The sequence below is a fragment of the Lissotriton vulgaris genome, chromosome 1_1 (genome assembly GCF_964263255.1).
Source record: "Lissotriton vulgaris chromosome 1_1, aLisVul1.2, whole genome shotgun sequence".
Taxonomy (NCBI): domain Eukaryota; kingdom Metazoa; phylum Chordata; class Amphibia; order Caudata; family Salamandridae; genus Lissotriton; species Lissotriton vulgaris.
In genome coordinates, this window is record NC_141685.1 from 835,590,796 (window position 1) to 835,613,288 (window position 22,493).

The 22,493-nt window shown below is 41.9% G+C and overlaps 1 protein-coding gene across 2 annotated transcripts in view; it reads right to left on the reverse strand.

The window, feature by feature from the left end:
* The window catches only part of LOC147747978 (uncharacterized), a 108,404-nt gene that overhangs the window by 24,668 nt on the left and 61,243 nt on the right, over window positions 1-22,493 (reverse strand). For both annotated transcript variants that reach the window (XM_086957484.1, XM_086957474.1), the window contains exon 4: window positions 712-1,005. In XM_086957484.1, the coding sequence (XP_086813610.1) occupies window positions 712-1,005 (294 nt within the window). The remainder of the gene's footprint in view (window positions 1-711; window positions 1,006-22,493) is intronic.

Sequence of the window (22,493 nt, forward strand, 5' to 3'; positions counted from 1 at the left end):
CTGAGCTGGACTTAGTAGACATGTTTCAATGCCACGGTGACGGTCTAGTGGAATGGTGTGATAATGAATATTACTGCTCACAGAAAAACATATGTCTATAACAAATTTCTTAAACATGCCTTCAAGAGGGCTGTACAATTAAGTAAATCACTTAGAAGAAGCATTTGTAGTTAAGAAAGCCTACATAGTTATTGTTCCCAGTGAAAACAAAAGACACAATATGTTATTGGAACCTTCATTTTCTTGAGGTACCCATTTCAAAATGCTCATATAAGGAAAATTACTACTTGTGTTGGCATGAGTCAAAGTTTTAACGTCCAAGTTACCTTATATATAGCTGATTTTGTTCCAACAACTGTCTTACAACAGTCTCAGGTTCCTCACCTGTCTCCTCTACAGCTACAGTGCACCAACCGCCATCCTCCACTTTTGTTTCAAAGTCTCCTATGGAGGAACTACACATCTTGATGTGCTTGAAAGGTTTAAAATAATCAGCTCTGTGCTGTAATAGTTTATTGGCCTTAGTTCACTATCTAAACCTCAACACATGGCCCCACAGGATCCAGTGAGCACTGTCACTGACACACACAACAGTAGGTCTAGGAGGCCAAGGACCAGTATTAGAATTCTTTAGACACCAAGATACTCCATGGCAGATGTCTCAGTAGATATTGTATCATTGTGACCCGCTGCACGGGATGGATTACTCACCTAAACTGTTAGAGCTTTCTCCTCTCTGATAGTCTTCAAAGCCAATTGGAGGGGTCTCTTCCTCTTCCTTAATACCAGTAAATGCAACCGGGGGTTTAAGCTCCAGATATTCACTTCTCTGGTACTCTTGGCTGCCGATGGGATAAGTCTCTCCCTCTTCATTAATACCAATTGGTGAAACTGCTGGTTTAACCTCTGGTCTTTCACCTCTCTGGAACTCTTGGGCCCCCATATGATCGCTCTCTCCCTCTTCATTAATAACGATTGATGTATGTAGTGGTTTAACTTCAGGCGCTGTTATGAAACAAAGAATTTTCATTTGTACTTGTATGACAAACTAAAGCAAAATAAAACATAATGATAAAGAACTACACACAAGTAAGATAAAAACAGCTGCTGCTTTTTTCACTAGGGAATTCCCCTCAAATGTTTTAAGCCCTTAAGTCTGCATAAATTAAAAAAACTATTCACATTTTCTCTACCAATTCACAGTTTTTCCTTTATGGGAGAGCATGGTAAATTGCTCAGTCAATCAGGCAACCTATATAGGTTGTGTTCACCATTGAACCATTCTCGGAGTAAATCATAAAAAAGTGTAACTAATTACACTGTCAAAAAAAACAGAAGACATTTGGCGTACACTCAAAATAATACCATGATACCCATTGGCTACATCAACCAGTAAACCAGTTATGGAAAATGAGACTATACCTGTGTCCAGAATGTGAAATGTTTTGCCATTTGGCCAATATATCAGGGGAGACATTAAAATCGTTATAACACCTGTATGGAGGGAAAGGACAGGTGGGTGCTGGTGTGCTGGCTGATGGACGCATGGCATGGAGTCCCGATTACCCAGCCCAGGATCAAAGAAATAACCTCTGCGCTTCTGTGCTGTGCCCACTGCAAACCTGAGGAGCAGCACCTCGCATCGCGAGGGGGAATGGGACATCAATGCTTCTGCGACGCCGTTGCCAGACTGTGCTACACTATGTTCCCTGAAAGCAGAATCCAGCCTGGCTGCAACAGTAGCTGCTGGGGAGCCTGTGGTTGTGGCCTTGCCATTGCAGGAAACCGCCACTTTGTACAGTGTACTAAAATAGAGCACACTATGGCGAGAGTGTGAGAAATCCCCAAAAGGTAGGTAGAGGTAAAAGTAGATAATACCAACTCTCTTTTTGTGGTAGTGTGGGCGAGCAGTTAGGAGTATCAGAAGGTAATGTTAAGCATTTGCTGTACCCATAGAGGCAATAAATGAGACACACACTCAAGAATAAATCATTATCCAGAGACCAATTTACAAAAATAACATTCATTTTATATAAATATCAGGACCATAAACACAGTTCTAGGATAAAAACTTTCGAAGTTATGAATTTTCAAATTTTGATAAATATATCACTTCTATGAGCAATTAAGCACCATAGGAAACAATGGGGAAAAAGCAGAATACGGCATAGAAATTCAGGCAATACTTTCACGAAGGTCACCCTCATGTTATAGGTCAATGTCGGAACCAGGACCACAGATCCAGCAGGAGAAGTTCAGGAGCGTCCCCGATCGGCCCGGAGCAGTGGTGCCAGGATGCCTACAAGGTGATAGTGCGCTTTATAAGACTAATAAATAAATAAATAAGGTCCTGGAAGCTGGTGCGCAAACACAAAGGAGGTCACTTGTAAAAGCACTACGCAGAGGGACTTACAGGTAAATCTGGAAAGTATCCTTAGAGGGAGGAGTTCGCAAGGGCCTGGGACTATAGGAGCAGGTCTGGTTGGTCGGTGCTGGGGCTGGTGGGACCAGGTGCAGAGTAAACAAGTCAGCGGGTGTCGTGCGTCTTGAGGTCTTCGCAGTCAGGAGCAAGCATCTTGCAGAGGTGATCTCGGGACAGCTGGGCAACCCAGGAAGTGGGTCCTGGGAGCCTCGATATCCCTCGATGGGTGCCTGGTTCTGGTACTTCAGGAGTCCGGAGAGGACTCTTTTGCTCTGTGTTTGCAATTGGGGGTCCGGTACCTCGGGTATTGGTGTGCCGCGGCTCCGGTAGGTCCTGGTGCCCCAAACTTGGCAGGGAGACAGATCTGATCCACCAGAGCTATTGTACTTTTACTCGCTTCAGTACTGTGTTGAGGTCGTCGGGGAGCAGCAAGCGGACAAACCAGACTTCAGGAGTTTGGTGCCTGCCGTGTGCCGGGGAGTGATACCTTCACTCCAAAGGAGCTTTACAGCAATTTCTCAAAGACTGGAGGTGCTCTGGGGTTCTGGGAGTCCTTTCAGGTTTCAGGACACAGCAGCAGCTGTCAAGTTTTGAGAGCAGCAGGCAGGGTTTGGCACCTTTTTCTTCTGCAGCAGGGCTTAAGTTCTCAAGCAGCGAGTCTTCTTTGTCCTGGTCTTCTCTAATCCATCAAATCTGATGTTCAGGTCTCAGGGAGCCACCTAAATACTGAATTTAGGGATGTTACAAGGGGAGACAGGTAGTAGCCAAAAGGCTACTTACTTCTAGGTTGTCAATACTGTCTAGTGACCACTTCCTGTGGGAAGAGGCATTACCCAAGCCTTCATAGGAGGTTTTCCCACCATCTCAGGATGGTGGAATTTCAGGAGAGAGGTTCATATTGCCTGCCCTGTCCTAAAGGTAGTGCAGGCTAAGTGGGGACCGTCCGCCTATTCTAACTAATTTTCCCACCTTTCCTTCCACCAAAAGTGGAGCAGGAAAGGGGGCTCAGCCTCCTCCACTATCTGGAGGTTCCTGGAATGGATAGCAAAGGCGGCATTGCCTTTGACGTTTTCTGCCCAGGAAGGCCATGCTGTCCTGGAGGAGATGTGAAGCACCTACGCCCAGAGCAAGCTTTTGTCTGTGCCCTCTGAGAGCGCTGGCTCTCAACTCATGAAGTCAGAAACATGTCTTGCATTGGCAGGCTGGCAAAACAAGTGAGGAACCACACCAGTGCTTGCTAGGGTTTCAGGGGACCCTTTGAAAGGGTCTCCTGTGTGAATGTATTAATAAATCCAACATTGGCATCAGTGAGGATTTATTAAGACTAGATGTTTTTTTTACCAAACACCTTAGAAATCAGTGAAGCTATCATGGAGCTAGGAAACTCGTGTTGAAAGTATCCAGCCCATGTATTTTTTATGGCTTCCCTGTGCATTTACAACATCTCAGAATGGGCTGGACATTATAGGGGCTTATCTGCTCATACGGATATGCCCATACATAGGATATAGGGCACCCTGCCTTAGGGCTAAAGGCCTGCAGTAGGGGTGACTTACCTGTCTCCCATGCAGTGAATGGGAGCCATGGCACACAGGGCTGTATGCCATGTTGACTTTTCAGATTTCTCTGCACCAAGACACACAGCCTGCAATGGCAGAGTGCATAGCCTTGGTGAGGGGTAGATGGGATGCCACAATAAGTGCTGCAGCCCCAGTGGACCCTCTACAGTACCCATGCCGTTGTTACCAGGGGTACCATTTACTAGGAACTTACAGGGGTAACAGAAGTGGTGCCAATTGTGGTAGATTTTTAGTGGAAGAGCACTGGTACTGGGAACCTGGATAGCAGGGACCCAGTACTCTGCAGTCGAACTTGCATCAAAGCCAGGCAAAATGTGGGTGGCTATTGCAACAGAAACCCACTTTCCTACACCCATCCTGCTGAGTCGGGCTAACAGAAAAACCTGAGGGGCGGATATTTGGGGGAAGGACGGGAGACACGGCTGAGAGGCGGTGAGCTCTGTTCGCTCTTGCTTGTTTCCTAGCAGATGCTGAAGCTAAGCGGTAGTCAGTAAGAAGGTTCCTGTGCATTGCAGACGGTGACCTGCGATATTATAGTGCGGGGTACTATGGTTGTATTCTGACGATGTACTGGTGTGAAACAGACACCGGTGGGCTGGGGAGGTCTTCCCATACGGACTGGGGAGCCGTCCCCCCTATAGTGTTGGTGTGCCGTAGTAGGTGGTGGTGCAGCAAACAGCTAGCCATGCAGTCATCCAGACTGAATGGTCTCTTAAGATTTGTACTATTGTTTAGATAGATATATGTTGCCCAGCAGTGGTAGCGCAGTCCACGGTCTAGATGCTGAGGCCCTAAGTGTGGAAACAAAAGAGGCACCGAGGCATGGGGGCTGCTATGCCCTTTGCGGATTTCTGTACACTTGTAAAAGCTTACTAATAACGCAAAAGCATTGTGTGTACACCAAGCACCATTTGCAGACAAGGCATTATGGTGTGTCGAGGGGTGAGTCAACAGTGTTGGAAAGGGTATTGCTTAGTTCGACATTGACTCTGGGAGCGAAGTTAATAGCTAGCTAGCTAATAGCACTGGACTGCAACTCAGATATCCAACTGTGCAAGGCTGGCAGCACTGAAAATTCTATTGTAGTTGCGGCAGCAACAATAAATCTACAATCCAAGTAAGTCTGGCTACTGCGCAGTAGTGGCTCTGTGGAAGGTGCACAGATTATCAGAACCTAAGCATGCCAAATTCTTGCCCAACCCTAAAAATGCAACAACTGCAAATATAGGGTTTAGAGCCCATAATGAGGAGATCACAACAGACAAAGGTGCTGTCACGGATGATACTGATGTAATAGCTCTTCAACTAGATAGGAAAAATAGCCTGCACACTACAAGGCGTGAGTTGAACAATAATCATTGATCAATAAGCACAAAGAACTAGGACTTGGGAAGCACACTCTCTCCAAAGTAATATCCGGATTATTGGTATTCCTGAATTCAGGAATATGGGGAAAGTGGAGCTCTCTGCTGAATCTGTTATTGGACATGGTCAGCAGGTACAATTTCTCACACTTCTTCAGAACTGATTCAGCTCACCTGCCATTGGCCGAAGGCCATCTGTGGTATCCTTCTCTATGATTGCATCTGCATCTTACCCTTAGTAGAATGTTATTCATAGAATCAGATGATGTAGTGATGTTATGATTCTAATCTGGTCAGGACTGTGTCAGTTGCTGCCTGCCTGTCTCTGCTGTGGATGAGATCCTTTCTTCCTCTGATAAGAATAAAGAAACCTTTTATTCAACCTTCAATTGAGAAGTACTTCTTCACATTGGCGACGAGGGTGGGATATGGATGAAGGTTCCCTACTGCTTCTAATATCATCTTTAAAAAAAAAAGAAACTTTCTTTTGACAGAAAAGGATCTCAACACCAAGCCTCAACTCAAGGTACTTTTTAGTAAAGATTTAGACTCTAAAGCTTGGCAGCATAACAAGACTTGAATTTATTATATATAATTTGGCTTAATTTAATATATTTTCCTGAGGCTTGTCTGTCTGCTCTTCACTTGATTTAAAAGCAGCAGACTTCTTCAATCTTTGCGGAGATTTGATTGTTCTTTGCACAATCATATGCTTGACTTTAAACATCTTAAATGCTTATTTGCCTACAAGGTAAAGCGCTAATTCTCTGACTCATTTGCTGAAGCGCTGGACTGTGTGGAAGACTAAATTGAGGTGTCTGCCGTGTGTAGCGTTCGATCTGGATAAAAGATTGAATTGAGGCGTTTGCTGTGCATAATACTCTATCTGAGGGTGCATGTCTTCGTTTTCCTGCCTGCCGAAACAAGACTGTCTGCTCCGTTAATATACGAACAGCTGGGGCCTTTTGGATGTTTACTTATCGTGTCTACATATATGCAGTTTTGAAAGTAAATATTCACCGGCATCTGCGCGCTCATCTTCACGCTCCATTCAACCTTCAATTGAGAAGTACTTCTTCACACCATCACAGGGGGCAATCCACTGTCAATAACTGTGTGGGCCCTGAACTATAGAGACCACTACACTGCAGTAATACTGGTGGAGAAATAAAGGCGAGCTGCACTACAAATGTGTCACCATCTCACAATACACTGATTACATCATACAAATGCATGAGGTCAGAAGAGCATCAAAAAGAGACTTGGACACACAGGGTGTCCTAGTCCATGCTGCATCCTGATTAACTTTGTCTGGTGCAAAAAGAAAAGGTGCCATTCTTAAACAAATTACCAGCAGCCATGAAATTTGTTAATTACTACATTTGGAAGCAGATGAGTATCAGATATGGCTCCAGTGGAGGCGGGGGGCTTTTGGGGTGAATGCAAAGGGGGGCAACTGGGAGTTGTTTGGTGGTGATGATGGTTGCGGGTTTAGCACGCCCCAGACATGCTGGCAGCTAAGGTGTTGAATTACTTTTCTATTGCATACAATTATAATCTGATGATGAGGCTGTAGCTTGGCTTGGATATTACTTTGGGGAAATGTCTTAATTGCTGCAGCCCAAGGAAAATTGTGCAGCTTTGGGAGGAGGTATAGTGGTGCATTAAGAATGCTGTTTGTTGTTGATAGGAGCAAAAGGTTTAATACTGGGATAGTTAGACTGATCTTGTGAAACTGCACCATAGGGTCAGAACTACATTGTGATCAAAAGCACTCATAGGGGAATCTGTCGCTGTTGTTACGTTCTGGTACTGCAGCAACGTCATTAGATGGTATGTCCTTGGGCAGGTGTCTTACAGCTCTATGTCATTGTTGGCTACAAGGGTATTCATATGAAATGCATACTCCAACAATTTGATGTGAGGCACAGAGAGATTTGACTCCTAGGCCAAAAAGTCAAGGGCCGTAACAGCCACGAATAAACAAGGCCGGGGTAGGCATATGTAGAACTACATGATGCTAACATATTTATGATGTGGCACACATACCTGTCTTATTGAGGGCAGCAACATTTGGAAATTAGGCGGGGCAAGACAGATTATTTGCTTCTTATGTGATACATACAATTATTGATTTTAAATCCTTAATTACCTATGAAGATGGAGAGAGAAGGAGAAGTTTTTTGACGCCATAAACACACTTGCTAACACAAATGATTCAAACATTAATTCTCTTAAGTTCGCTGATGCAAAGCTGTGCAAAAGCTGTGAAGTGGACTCTTACAATATATTAAATAGGGTAAAGACTTTAACACTGTATTGCACAGGGACTTAGATTCAGATTATCAAATTGATATCCATCTGCTATGGCATAAATTCTCCTGCAGATTATGGAAATGCTAGATGTGGTGGGTGTTTAGAGGGAGCAGCATGGACAAGAGAAAGGTACACTCTTCGATTAATGACTCTGTGTCACATGTTGGCTACTGGTTGATTTGCCAAAACGTGGCACGATGGGCGAGCTTTCCTGAAATACTTGCCAGGACAATATAACATCACCTTTCTGTCACTGTGACAACTGAGGATCACACTACCATCTGGCTGGGTCATATTTGGTGGCTCCCTGTGGCGTTGTTAGTAGGTTTCATCTTCAAGACTGAGGTCCTACAATTCATTGTGGAATTCTTGAAAACAAATGTATGCTTGGTTCCAAAGTTGAGCACAGAATGGGAAGCCATCAAGGTCAATAAACAAGGCTTTTGTATCTCCAAACTTGCCAGCGTTCTTAGAGTTCACAACCTGGACAGTAGAGAAAAACATTTTGCGGACTCAAAGAGGGGGGAGGTATTAGCAGGGTTAAACTTGACACTGGGCTAAAAGCGGGGGAGAACACATTGTTTGGGGGGGTTCTTCGCTTAGACGTGCTGAGGGGGTGGGGGAGAATACAGCCTTGTGGGTTGAAGTCGGATCTGTCATTATGGAGCATAGTGTGTCCAGTGCTTTCAGCAATGTCAAATGTAAAGCAGTACGTGTGCATATGTATATTACCCTACCCAACTCTGCCTGTGCTTGGTTTCTTTGTACTGTTCTATAAAATGGAAAAATAAAGGCTTAATATATATATATTTTTTAACTTGACACTGTATTTCCTCTGTGAATTGGCTCAAGGGGAAGTAGCACTGTTTGGCAGGAACACCAAGGCCACCCCAATTATGGAGAACGAGAAAGATCAGGCAAAACTTTAGCCTCGCTTTCTTAGTATGCCTAGTACCCAGCATACTATGCTGGATGTGGGGGTGAAAAGAGGAGTCAGGCTTAGTGGTATTTGACAAAAGGAGCATTCTTGATGTCTTGACCAAATATTACTCTGAGCTGTATAATGCAAAGTCCGCAACACAGATTGCTCAAATCGCCTAGGAACTAGAGAACTTCATGATAACTTGTCTAGACAAAGTTCACAGCGAGCATTAGCCGAGCTTCTGACATTAGCTGAAGTGATTTTTGCCATATAAGATCTCACTGGTGGAAAAGCCCCGGACGCAGATGAACTCAAGTTAGAATCCTACACTGAATACAGAGACATGCTTTCTCTGTGACTAGTGGGTTTCACTTTTAATGTGCCAGTCCTTCCTCCATCTATTTATTATTGTATAGAAGATTATTACCCTGGCCTCTCTCACTATTATCAATGAATATAAGGGGTGGGGTCGAGCAGAATGTAAGGAGGGTATGTTGGCTTTTGGCTCCAGTGACACACCCTTGAATATGCTAAATGTCCTTTATTACAGTATGTGAAGGGACATGACTTTGGTCTGGTAACTCATGGGATCCTGAAGACAGTCACTGGTGAGCATTAGCACTGAGCTGGAGCTCTGGAACAGGCTCTGTGATACAGCATGAAGGGGGCTTCCTCCTCTTCTGCAGCAGAAGGTAAGATGACACTGTGACAGGAGTGTGATGTAAGAAGGATGGGAAAGATGGAGCTGCATACTGACTTCTGGTGCGGTCAGCTTAGTGGAGAACGTGCCCAGGGACTTGGGGCCCAACTGAGAGGGAAGATGAGCAGGAGTATGGGCTGTGGTAATGGTGGTGATGCAGGGGGGGTGTTTGAGGGGGAGCAGGCAGTGCCTTAGCAAAGAACAGGAGTGTGACAATGAGGCCCAGGAGGGTGGAGAATGCAGTGGGCAGTTAGGGGCAGAGGCAGTGAGTTTGGTGGACAAAGGGGGTGAGCGGAGAAGTAACATACACTTTAGTAGGAGTGCGGACAAAGACACACACTCCCTTATATGTAATCTAGTGTTATTGCCTGAGGGTGAGCAGCTTCACTACAGGACTGGAAGGTCCCATGACCCTTTGGAAAAAATTGAAACAACACACTGCAAGTGCAATAGCCCAACAAAAAGACAATGTGATCTCCTACAGCTACCTACAGTGAGGGCGGTAGACACCTGGTGACCATTAAGTGTGAGTCAATACACATTATGCCCAATAACTCTGAAAGTCCTGCAGACCCCCTGTCCCCACTCACAAAAGGGAGGGGAAGAGTGCTGGGTAGTTTAAACCTTCGGATTATTTTACACTGTGGAAGAGATAAGAACACGGTGAGCTAGGACCGTATAAACATGCAAAATGGTGAAGCAGAAGTCAACAAGGCTGGCACAGGCCAACAAAAGTCACAATTACACCCACCAAATAAAAGCAGGCCAAAGTGGGTAGATACTTTTATGATGCCGAAAGCAGCATCACTGGGTCAATGCATTGAGCACTGCACACAGCAGAAAGAAAACCCTATCATATCCTGCCGGGTATCGCAGACATACAAACATCACTGGAAATGAGAACAGACAGAGCGGCAACAGACACACTTGGTTGGGGCGTGGCTTGCGCCCGTAGGAGATGGCGGCGTTTTCGTAACTCTCCCGGGGAGCGGCGATGGAGGTGGACCTGGCGAGACTCCTTTCCCTGACTTGACACCGTTGCAGCATGGGAATAGTCATGGGAAGCCTTGAGGAGCCACGCTGAAGTCTTCGTTGGTGCTTAAGGAGCCGGGATAGCCTGTTTGCTCACCTCACGAATTCACCGGAGCCTGGTGAGATTGAACCCGCCATTTTCTGGACCCGCTGACGGAGCTCGGCTCCTAGTGGTAGTCTGGATATTTATTTCATGTTGCCGGCAGACTTTCATTTTTGCCGCTTTTCTCCGGCTTTATCGTCTTTATGACTCTTTCCGCATGAACGAGTCTGCTTATGTATGCGCAGCTCCTGGCCTGATATATAATGCCCTAAACAGTCCTCTGAGGAGACGCAGACACCATTCTTTGAGACTTGCTGACGGAGCTCGACTCCCAGCGGCTTCTCTGTTTCATTGGGGAATATGAGCGCTAAAAAGTGACAGACTTTTCAAATTGATTCTAAACTGCATTGCGCTTCTGTTATTCATTGCGACCTCAGCTGCTGTTCTGGTAATCATCATCATTACTTTCACCTCAGTGATTCTCGAGCACTGGGAACCGGCATTCATTGTGTGGCGCACCTTTGCTTCTAATACACACATTCCAAAACCGGTAACAGGAGATTATTTTGCTGAAGGTTGCCACTTGAAAGCTAAATGATTAAGTGAATTATGTGTTTATTTAAGTGCGCAGTGCCCCCTTTCTGTTTCTCGTTAAGCTTTGAGCAAGCTCCACAGAAGCAGTTTATTTAACAGCGTCATTGATAGAGAATATACTTTTCTTCAAAGCCTGCAAGGGTCAATTAATGACAGGAAACTAATGAGTGAAGGTCGAATTTGGAAGCTAAAGCATAAAGTGAATGTTTGACCTTATCTCAATGCACAGCATTAGTCTACATGCTGAGGAGATTATTTCAATGCGTGCTGTATCTTTTTAAAGTGGCTGTGATTCACTCATTTACTTACAGACAAGACCTTATTTTCAGTGCACGTTGAGTTTTTTCAAAAGGACTAAATTAATGTTCTTTTCATTTACTATCCCTGTCTCACTACTATGGTTGTTTCAAAACAGAAGTCAGATAGAAAAGTGATTTTGGTCATTACTTCCATGCGCTTGTGTTAATGGTTTTTGAGTGGGCATTTCTGCAACCTTGTTTCTGTGCTGCTGATTTGTGTTTATACAAATATCTGCATTTCTTACAGTTGTTTCTCTCAGATTACATTATTGTATGAGTGTACCACGAGATTCTTTATCTAAGGTACCTCTTTTACATATGATACTAAGCTTCACATGTGGTATGGTTCATTTAGGCATAAACATGTTACTCTAATATATTGCGGTGCCTTACACTTCATACATGCATTTTCTTCCATTTAAGCACACAGTTATCATTTTTATATTTTACCTCATGCTTATTGGTGAATGAACGTTTTAATATTTTGTCATACGCCCCATGTACGCAAATTCTGTTCAAATGTGTTGTGCCCATTATTAATAGGTGACATGTGATGTACAGTTTTTGATTGTTACTTACATTGCAATTTAATATTCCAACTTCAGCCTGTGTAGGTCAGCTGTGCCTGTACTCTTATATTTTTGCATTTTACTGGTCTCTGCTATGCAAGTACTATACATATAGTAAAATTTTAACTCATTATTTTTGCATATATATCATTTGCATATTCCTGCTTCATTTTATGACTGCATGACTAGTTTCTCCTCACTTCTATTTGCTTAGTATACATGTAAGCATATTTATTTATTGTAAAGCGTTCTTCTATTCTAGTCTATTTTTGGTACAAATTTTTTCTTCCTCATGAGTAGGTTTTCAAAAGACTTGCATAAACCTTCAATTTCTTCAAGAAAGTTCCTAATTCAGACGAGTTCCAGATTTCAGTGTCTCGAAATGGAGGATTCACAGGAATCATCTTCTAAGCATACATCATCTCCATCGAACTTGTCCGTCTCTTCAGCTGGTAAGGGTTCAATGAAAAGGCTTAAAAAGAATCCTCTTTCGCCTCCAAAGCAGTCTAACTTGGCTACCATGGACGTACTTTTGGAAGAGATAAGAGCATTACGTCCCTTCATTGATGAATCTAGAGCCACTCTTCAAACAATTACAGATAAGTTATTGGCTGTTGATGGTCGGGTCACACAATTGGAACGGGATGTTGTTTCCTTGACCTCATCTGTCTCAAAGGTGGATCCGCTCTGTGCGCAAATCTCAGCCATGCATAAGCAACTTGAAAATTTGGAGAACCGCAATAGAAGGAATAATTTACGTATTTATGGTCTTCCGGAAGGGACAGAGGGGTCAGACCCCCTGGGGTTTTTCAAATCCTTCTTGCCAAAAGTTCTTTCATTGCCTGATAGCACCAACATTAATATACAAAGGGCTCATCGATTAGGTCCTCCTTCGAATGCATCTTCCCCCTCAACTGTCAGGAAACCTAGGGGAATTATCATCTACTTCCTTGAATATACAGATCTGCTCAAGATTATATCAGCTGCACGAGCTATGAAACGTATCACATGGTCAGGCAATTCCCTCTTTTTCTCCCAGGATTATGCCAAGGCAATAGCTGACAGACGCAAGGAATTCTTGTCACTGAGACCTCAACTGCGTTCACTTGGTGCGCGTTATGGTTTATTTCATCCTTGCCTTTTCAGGGTGACTTTTAATAACAAAACCACCACTTACGAAGACCCGCTGAAACTGAAGAGTTTTTTATATTCACCTAGTGCTATGGATGTTGCTTCTGGTTTCCCAATTTACTTGATGTTCTCTATGACTGTCTTCTGGTATTGCCTATATATTTCTCTCACTATGTTGGTTAGTCTTGAGGTACTGTTCGGTTAGGTATTACTCCTTTCAATCACCTTAGATGTTTTTTATTTTTTATTTTATTTTTTTATTTTTATTTTTACTCTTTTTATTGGATTTTATACAACGAAAAGACAATACAACACATAAGACAACCCCCAGCCCCCCCCCCCCCCCCCTCCGATCGGGCAGATTGAATGTAGAACAAAAAGAATTTCAAAAGCTTATAAATCATAATAGTACATAAAATTAAATATTTAAATTAACGGATAAATCATCAAAATACAAATATGCATTAGAATAGATGGGTATACATTGCATCTAAACAGTTTTAGCCAAATTATTGTTAATTGAATGTCTGAAGTTCAGACCATTCTATTATAGGAGACCATATTTTTAAACCTTTTATTCTACGTTTCCTACCTTTAGTTTTATATATTGCCATTTCTAAATTAAAAATTGCTAACAGTCTTGAAAACCACTGTTGATATGAGGGGGCGATAGGATCTAGCCAAGCCGATGCTATACAGATTCTTAAAACGGCCATTGAGATAAAAATCAGTTCGTGACCAGTATTCAAATTAGTACTGTTTACTAAGCCTAATAGGATTGCTTGATCAGATAGATTAACCACAGTTTTAAGGATTAATGAGAGGAAATGTTCAATTTTTGATTTGAGAGAGGTTAAAGCGGGACAAGATGAAAAAATATGTATACAATCCGCATCTTGTAAGTTACAGCGAAAACAACATGTTCCTCTCCCATTACCCCATTTGGCAATTCTATCTGGAGTATAATACATGAGGAAGCATATTTTATAAAATTGTGTTTGTAATTTGGTTGACATGAGTACAGTTTGTGATAGCTCAATTACATACTCAAATTCATCAGATGAGATTATAAATTTCTTTTGCCATTTCTGAATAATCTTCTGCCTGTCATCAGGTAAATATGTAAGTAATAATTGGTAAAATCCCCCAATCCGTATTTTTTCCTGACGATGGCTAAGGAATTCAGCTATGATATTTTTAGGCATATTGTCTTCTCTCCTCACTCGTCGTATTAAAAAATCTCTAATTTGGAGATATTTAAAGAAATCTCTCCATTCAAGATGATACTTGTCTTTCAAAAATTCAAAAGAATATATCCCTTCTGCAGAGAAGAAACAACCTATATTAGTAATTCCAGCTGTGATCCATCTATCAATATAGGTATCTTTAAAAATGTCTGGTAAGAGAGGGTTATTTTGTATTGGAGTATAGACAGATAACCGTCCCAAACCTATCATTTTCCTCACAGATTTCCAAACTTTAAACACGGCTATGAGTGTTTTTAGTTTAACTTTTTTATGATAACTATCAAAGAGATATCTCCAAAGATAGCCAATACTTCTATCATCTAATATTATTTGATGAATAGTCGGTGCGTCTTTATCCCGAGATATCCCTATTCCGTCAAGAAAAAAAAGCTCATGATTATATAACAAGACTGTTGTCCAATAATATAACCTGAGGTTTGGGAGACTTAACCCTCCTCTTTCTTTGGGAAGTGTGAGAAGTTTATAGGCACGGCGGGGTTGAGTATATGCCCAAATAAAATCCGTAAAGATACGTTCCATTATTTTAAACCATTGATCTGAGATTTCCAGATTGATCGCTCTAAATAAAAACAAAAGTTTTGGAAAGTAGACCATTTTTAGAGCATTTATCCGTCCTATCAAAGAAAGATGTAAATTATTAATACGCCGAAGGTCTTTTTGTATTTTATTTGAAATAGGTTTAAGGTTCAGATCGACTAAATTTTCTAATTCAGAAGTTATTGTAACCCCTAGATAAGTGGCTGAATTTGTTATACGTGAGTCTATCATAGCACAATTGTTGTTAATAATTATTTGGGTTTTCCCTCGATTCAAGGCATATCCTGAAATAGTGCCAAATATTAGTGCCTCCTGTTCAATAATTGGCATAGTCAAGTTTGGGTTAGCAGTGACAATGGCAATATCGTCTGCATAAGCGAGAATTTTTGTTGAGTATTCGTTTATCCGGATGGGAGTTATAGTACTAATATTTTGTAATCTCCTAATAAAGGGATCAATATAGAGAGCGAACAACAGCGGGGAGCAAGGGCATCCCTGCCGTGTTCCTCTCGAGATTTTTAGTACTTTTGAATTCCCTCCATTAACCATCACCGTCGCCTGAGGATTAATATAAAGTTTTTGTATTGCTTGTATAAATGTATGATTGAAGCCGACCCTGGACATTGCCTGCCACAAGAATGGCCAGGAGACCCGGTCAAAGGCTTTCTCGGCATCAAGTAAAATAAGTGCCATCGGGTCACCTGCCACCTGGGTGTAGTCAAACAAGCTGATTACTCTCCTTGTGTGGTCGGTAGTGTCTCTCCCAGGGATAAAGCCGTGCTGAATTTTAGATGTAACTTTATGAATTATTGACAAGATACGGTTAGCGAGTAATTTAGAGTAGATTTTAGAATCTACATTTATTAAGGTGATGGGTCGATATGAACCCATCTGGTCGGGAGGTTTATTTTTCTTAGGGAATATCACAATTTTAGCCATAGACCATGAATTGGGGGGTTGGCCACCTCTAAATAAGTGTAAACATAGGCTCAACAAGATTTCTTGGAGTTGATCCAGAAATGTTATGTAAAATTCGAGTGGGATGGCATCTACTCCAGTTGCCTTCCCACGGGAAAGATCTTTCACGGTTTTTCTTATTTCCTCGATGTCGGGGGCCTTTTCCAGAATTAGCTGGTCTTCAGTGTTAAGTTTGTCACAAGTATCTCTATCTAAATATTCAGCGATTTTCTCTTGATCTATTTCTGCCTCTTCTGTATAAAGAACACTATAAAAATGCCAAAATGCTTCTCGGATCTTCTCTGAGTCAGTTACTCTACCGATTATTGGGTCTTGAATTTCTTGTATTAGATTTTGTGTGGTCTGCTGTCTCATCCGGATTGCTAATTGCTGGCCAACCGACTCACTAACCTCATATATTTTTTCCCGGTGAGCAGTAGCTTTTTTAATAGCTTTATTGATGTATATATTTGTAATTGATGCCTTAGCTATTGCAACCTGAGTTTGTGCATTACTTATTTCTTCTATAGTAGAAGAGTTTCTTGTTACCCTTATAAGCTCTTCCTCCAACCTCTTTAAAGTTTCTTGTGAGAATCTTAGTAATTCTCTTGCACATTTGTTGCTCCGGAGTGAATATTGTATAGTTTCACCCCTAATACCCGCTTTTAAAGCGTCCCAAACAAAATTTACCGTAGTACTACCATTATTAACCAACAAAAAGTTTGAAATCCAGCATCTCATATGTTTACCGTATTCACTCTCAAAGAGCAAAGACCTCTCAAAGGTCCAAGTTTGTGGCGTCTGTATCAGAGATGTTATCTCAAATGTTAATAGTAAGGGATTATGATCCGACATGATTCGGGGTAATTTTTCTATTTTTGAATGAGTTTTAATTGAACTAGATATCAAAAAATAATCGAGTCTAGCATGTGTATGATGTGGATTTGAGTAATATGTATACCCTGGATCATCAGGATTATTATTTAAAGTCTGCCACGCATCAATTAGCCGATGGGTAATACACAGTTCCTTAATTGCTTTAAAGACTTTTGATTTTCGACCATGGTAACGCCAATTATCTTTTGTAGACCAATCATGTGAGAGATTTATATTGAAGTCGCCACAAATTATAAGTGGTAGTGGCCAATTGGTAAGTTCACTGGAGACATTATTAATTACCATGGGGTCATCATTATTACATCCATAAATTGTGCAGATGGTCATTGAAGAGGATTGCCCTATATGAACTTCTGAGATCACCCATCTTCCTAATTTATCGGTTTTAGTTTTATTAAACTTAAACCCTCTACCTCTAGCCAAAAGTGCTACCCCTCTTACCCGCATACCCTGTGTAGTTGCACCAATCAGATTGTATCCAAATGAATTTAATAATTGTAATTGCGACCCTTCAATATGGGTTTCCTGTAAGCATACGATATTGGCGCCAATATTTTGTAGGCCGACTGCTACCATTTGCCTCTTCTTGATGTCATTTAAACCACATATATTAACTGATAATATTTTTAATGGACCCATCTATCAATCCTGGTTTTTGTGTCTATATACTAATGCTTTTCTTTCAGTTCGTCGAAAAATTTGTTGATGATCTATCTGATCTGCCCGACCACCCCCCGTCTTACCCACCCCCCACCCACCACCACCTTTGAAGGTTACCTGGTCTCGTTGCGACCAGGGGTGTGACATCAGTGTAAGCGAGCCCAGCGGGCTGGGCTGGTTTATAAATGTATATTACATATTTATCATAACTCAAATAAACTAAGGCCTAATTTCTTCACTTAATGTTTCATTTTTTATCAGTTTGATAGGATTGTCTTCCAGCTTATTCAACCGATAAACAAATCTTCAAATTATACCTTAAGCTTTATGCATGAATAAGAGAACGGGATAATTGATTTGGCTTATCTTATCCTCTAACATATCCTGAAATTATTTTTTCCCAGAGTTTCGTGGAATAGACTCTGTAATTTCATGTAGATAATCCTCCGCTTGTATTTCGCTATTAATTCAATCACCTTAGATGTTAATGCTGTTCTTGTTTTTTGTTTCCAACTCATAGATCACTACCCACGTGTCTTCCCTTCTCATTTTATTCCTGGAGTTCGCTGATTCGTCTCTCCCCTCCCGCCTTCCCTCACGAGTTGCGTACCCGTCATTATCCTTTGTGGCCTTCATCCCTCCCACCCGTACATGTTTTGGATGTTATGTAAGTCATATTCCTCTCTTTTTATCTCTCTTTTTTGTTTTTTTCTCCTTCTTCTTCTTCTTCTCCTGTTTCTTTCTTCTTCTCGTCCTTTATGGCTTTCCCTTCATTCATTTCTTTTCCTTCTCCTTTTCTCATGGATGCTCTTCTATTTTTCCTATTCTTCTCCTTCATTTCTCATGCGTCTAGCTCATTTATTACTTATTCTCTTGTCTTTATTGATTATTCATGATTACAGTTCTTTTTTCTTGTTTTACTATATTGACAGTTCATTTTCTCACATTTTTACTTATGTATTTACACAAAATTGTTCCATTATGGATTGCTTATCTTTCTACACTTTAAAGGTTTTTCTTCATTTTTCTTTCACATTTATTACTGATTGCTTACTATTGAATTATATTTACCAGCTTGTTATGTATTCTTTCTTGCTTTTTTGAATGCCTTTAAAAATTGTTTCATGGAACGTTAGGGGTTTGCACTCCCCCATAAAGAGGCAGAGAGTTTTGACACACTTAGCTAAACTTAAGGCGGACATTGCCTGTTTACAAGAATCACACCTCTCACCTGAGGAATCTATCAAACTTAAAAGAAATTGGGTTGGGGAAGTATTTTTTTCCCCTGGTGACGGTAAACGCAATGGAGTTCTCATTTTATTTCATAAATCTCTTTCTATCAAATTTGTTGCTGACTCAGCGGACCAATCTGGCAGATGGGTTTTGGTTAAGTTTGTTGTAGATAATACCCCAGTTTCCCTCCTCAATATCTATGCCCCAACTACAGGTGATGCTTCTTTTTGGTCTTCCCTATCCCCTCACATCACCCAATATTATGAAGACAATTTTATTTTGGCGGGAGATTGCAATGAGGTTTTTGATCCTTTTTTAGATGGGAATTCTTTCACTAATTACAATCCCCACAAATCACATAAATCTTTCACGGCACTCATACATCAATTCAAACTTATTGATGCCTGGAGGTTGTGTAATCCTACCTTGAGAGAATATTCTTTTTATTCTCCACCACATCAGACACAATCCCGACTTGATTATTTCTTTATCTCACATCATCTTTCTCAATCTCTCTTTGCATCTGACATAGGTTCCAATTTGGTATCGGATCATGCACCAGTCTCCATTCACCTCGACATCGCCCTCCCGGACCCATGAACAATTTTTCCAATATGTTATTGGAATTATTGGCTCCCCATGTTAATGGAGATAAAGACTTTTTACTATTGGGTGATTTTAATATACATGCAGAGTTAAAGGAGGAAAAAGAAACCCAGGATTTTTTAAATGCCCTTTTTTCATTGGGATTCCTGCTCCGTAATATAGGACCTACCCATAGGGCCGGACATACTCTGGACCTCATCTTGTCCAGGTTTCCCGGTATTGAGTGCTCTGCCCCTATCGTAAATGTATGGACTGACCATTTTACGTTAGAATTCTCTATTCCTGAGATAGGACCTATTCCTAAAAGATCCACTCAGATTCCTATTAAACGGAGACAATGGCACAAGATAACTAACGAATCTCTGAGGGATGCCTTCTCTATTCAAGATCATGTCACAACGAACGATATCGATGTGGCGCTAGAAAATTATGAAAAGGCAGTAACCATTGCCATTGAACATATAGCTCCAATGAAAACCTTTAAGACCCGCCCGACGAAAAATCAGGAGGTGTGGTTCTCAGAGGATTTAAGGTCCATGAAACGGAGGACTAGGAAACTAGAGAAAATCTGGCGTACATCCCATTTGGAGTCAGATAAAGGGAAGTATCAGACGGCGCTAAATTCATATCATAAAGCTATCCGAACTGCCCGCAAACAACATATCTCCTCACAATTAGAGGCGGTAGGAAATGCGCCAAGGACACTCTACCAGATACTGAACTCCTTCTTGAAGCCGGCAGCATGTGAGAGTGTTGACACTTCATCTCAACAACTTTGTGACGATACTGCCAGCTTCCTCACGAATAAGATCGATACCATCTATGAAAAGATTCATGCCTCCATAGCATCCATTGGACATGTTATCTTTCCCACTGTGGTCCCAGCGAGTAAAAAGGTCCTCGCCCCCACCTTCACTAATTTTCCTAACATCACTGTGGATGAAGTGGAGGGACTCATTACAACTATAAAAAGTGGGAGTCCCATGGATCAGCTTCCACCGAGAGTGATGATCTCAGTGAGGAGCATATTGGCACCAGAAATCCAAAGTTTGGTCAACCTCTCTTTGGACACAGGCTGTGTCCCTTTAGAGTGGAAGAGAGCCCAAGTGCGACCCATCCGCAAGAATACCGCCACTGCGTGGGCTGACATGACCAATTTGAGACCCATTTCCCTCTTACCATTCTTGGGAAAGCTCATAGAAAAGTATGTCAACAAGCACTTGTCCAATCACCTGGAACACACTGGTGCACTTGATCCATCTCAGTCGGGCTTTAGACCAAAATACAGCACGGAAACAGCATTGCTGTCAATTACCGATGATCTACGCATGCTCCAGGACAAAGGAACATCAGCTGTCCTGGTGCTGCTAGATCTATCGGCAGCTTTTGATACCATCTCTCATGAAATTTTGGTTGAGCGCCTGACTGAGACTGGACTAGGGGGCACGGCACTGGCTTGGCTAAAGAGCTTTCTTCTGGATCGAACCCAATGTGTCACCATGGGAGACTTTCGATCCAAGGAGACCAGGATTACTAAGGGGGTGCCACAGGGCTCTTGTTTGAGCCCTACATTATTCAACATCTATGTGGCCCCCCTGGCGAACATCCTGAGAGCCTTTGGCTTTTGCCCAGTGTCATATGCTGACGATACTCAGCTGCTCTTTCCCTTTGACCATCTAACTCCAGAGGTATTACACTCTTTCTCTGAGGGGATGAGAGCAGTTTCCCAATGGATGTCTTTGAACAAGTTGCAGTGCAACGTCTCAAAGACAGAGGTTATGCTCTTTGGTGAGGCTAAAATCTGCTGGGCTCCTGACTGGTGGCCTCTAGACCTAGGCCCAGTCCCTGAGCCTAAGCAGATAGTTAAGAACTTAGGGGTCCGTCTGGAACAAGAACTCAGCCTGAAGCAGCATGTTACCAACATTGTGGGGTCCTGCTTTCGAACTATAGGGCTACTACGCCGAGTTTTTCCACTGCTTCCAGACACTATTAGAAAGACCCTGGTCCAGGCGCTGGTTATCAGTCGTCTCGACTATTGTAATGGCCTCTTGTTGTCAGCTAATGAGGAGGATCTGGACAGGCTGCAGGTTGTGCAGAACACTGCAGCTAGGCTGGTGGTAAATGCTCCTCCCAGAACACCATCAAAACCTCTTCTTGCCAGGCTTCATTGGCTCTCCATCCGGCAGAGAGTCACCTTTAAGATCTGTTGCACGGTACATAAAGGTCTTCATGGTTTGGGTCCCTCTTATCTTGCAGACAAGTTTGTGCCGTATGTCCCTTCCCGTGCTCTACGGTCCAGTGATCAATTGCTTCTTGTGGTTCCTAGGATCAAGCGGGCAAGGCAAGGGGGTAAGGCTCTGTCGGTAAGGGGACCGAAGATTTGGAATGGCCTCCCCCTCCAGCTTAGGCAGCTTGAAAATCATCTGGCCTTCAGGAAAAAGTTGAAGACGTTTCTGTTTCAGGTCTAGCTTTACAAGTCTCAGAATTGGATTACAGTTATATAACTTGTTCCCTGGTAGGTTTGGCAGTCATAAAGCGCGGAGATACTCCCCTGGGAGTCTATTCAAGCGCTCTATAAACACGCAAATTAAATTAAATTAAATTTTACAGAAGCCAGCTCCAAACAAAAAATGGCGTTTTAATAATTCTCTCCTTCTTGACTCCGATTTTGTTTCACTTTTTACTACCTTTTTTCATGATTTCTTCCTACGTAATGAGTCTTCTGAGGTGTCTTTTCCTGTTGTGTGGGATGCCTTCAAGGCATCTGCTAGGGATTTCATTATTGGTTTTGTCTCTCGCAAACGTAAGAAAGCTGAGCAAATCAATAATGAACTCTTCCATAAGATCAAGAATCTTGAACACTCATACTTTGCTTCTAAATCTTCTGATTGCCTACACGAGCTCATAGCTACTAAGTTGCAATTTAATAAGGATTCCACAAACAATGCTTCTAACTACCTATTGCGTTCTAGTGCTAAATTTTATGGAGGCCAAAATAAAGCTGGCAAATTATTGGCTAATTATTTGAAAATTAAAAAGAATAAGACCAATATAGATAGTATTTATGATCAGCATTCTGTCTTAAAACACACAGATGAAGACATCTTAACGGAATTTCTTCATTTTTACAAATCACTATATTCCTCGGAAACAACCTCCTCATCACAGGATATTTCTCAATTTCTCTCTGTCATTGATTCTCCTTTCACTACTCCCCCTGATTTTTCTTCATTAGAGGCACATATAACTCAAAAAGAACTCCTTAGTGCTTTGAAGACTCTCAAAAAAGATAAGGCTCCTGGTCCGGATGGCTTCACTGTAGAATTTTTTCTTCACTTCTCAGCTTTACTTATTCCAAAATTA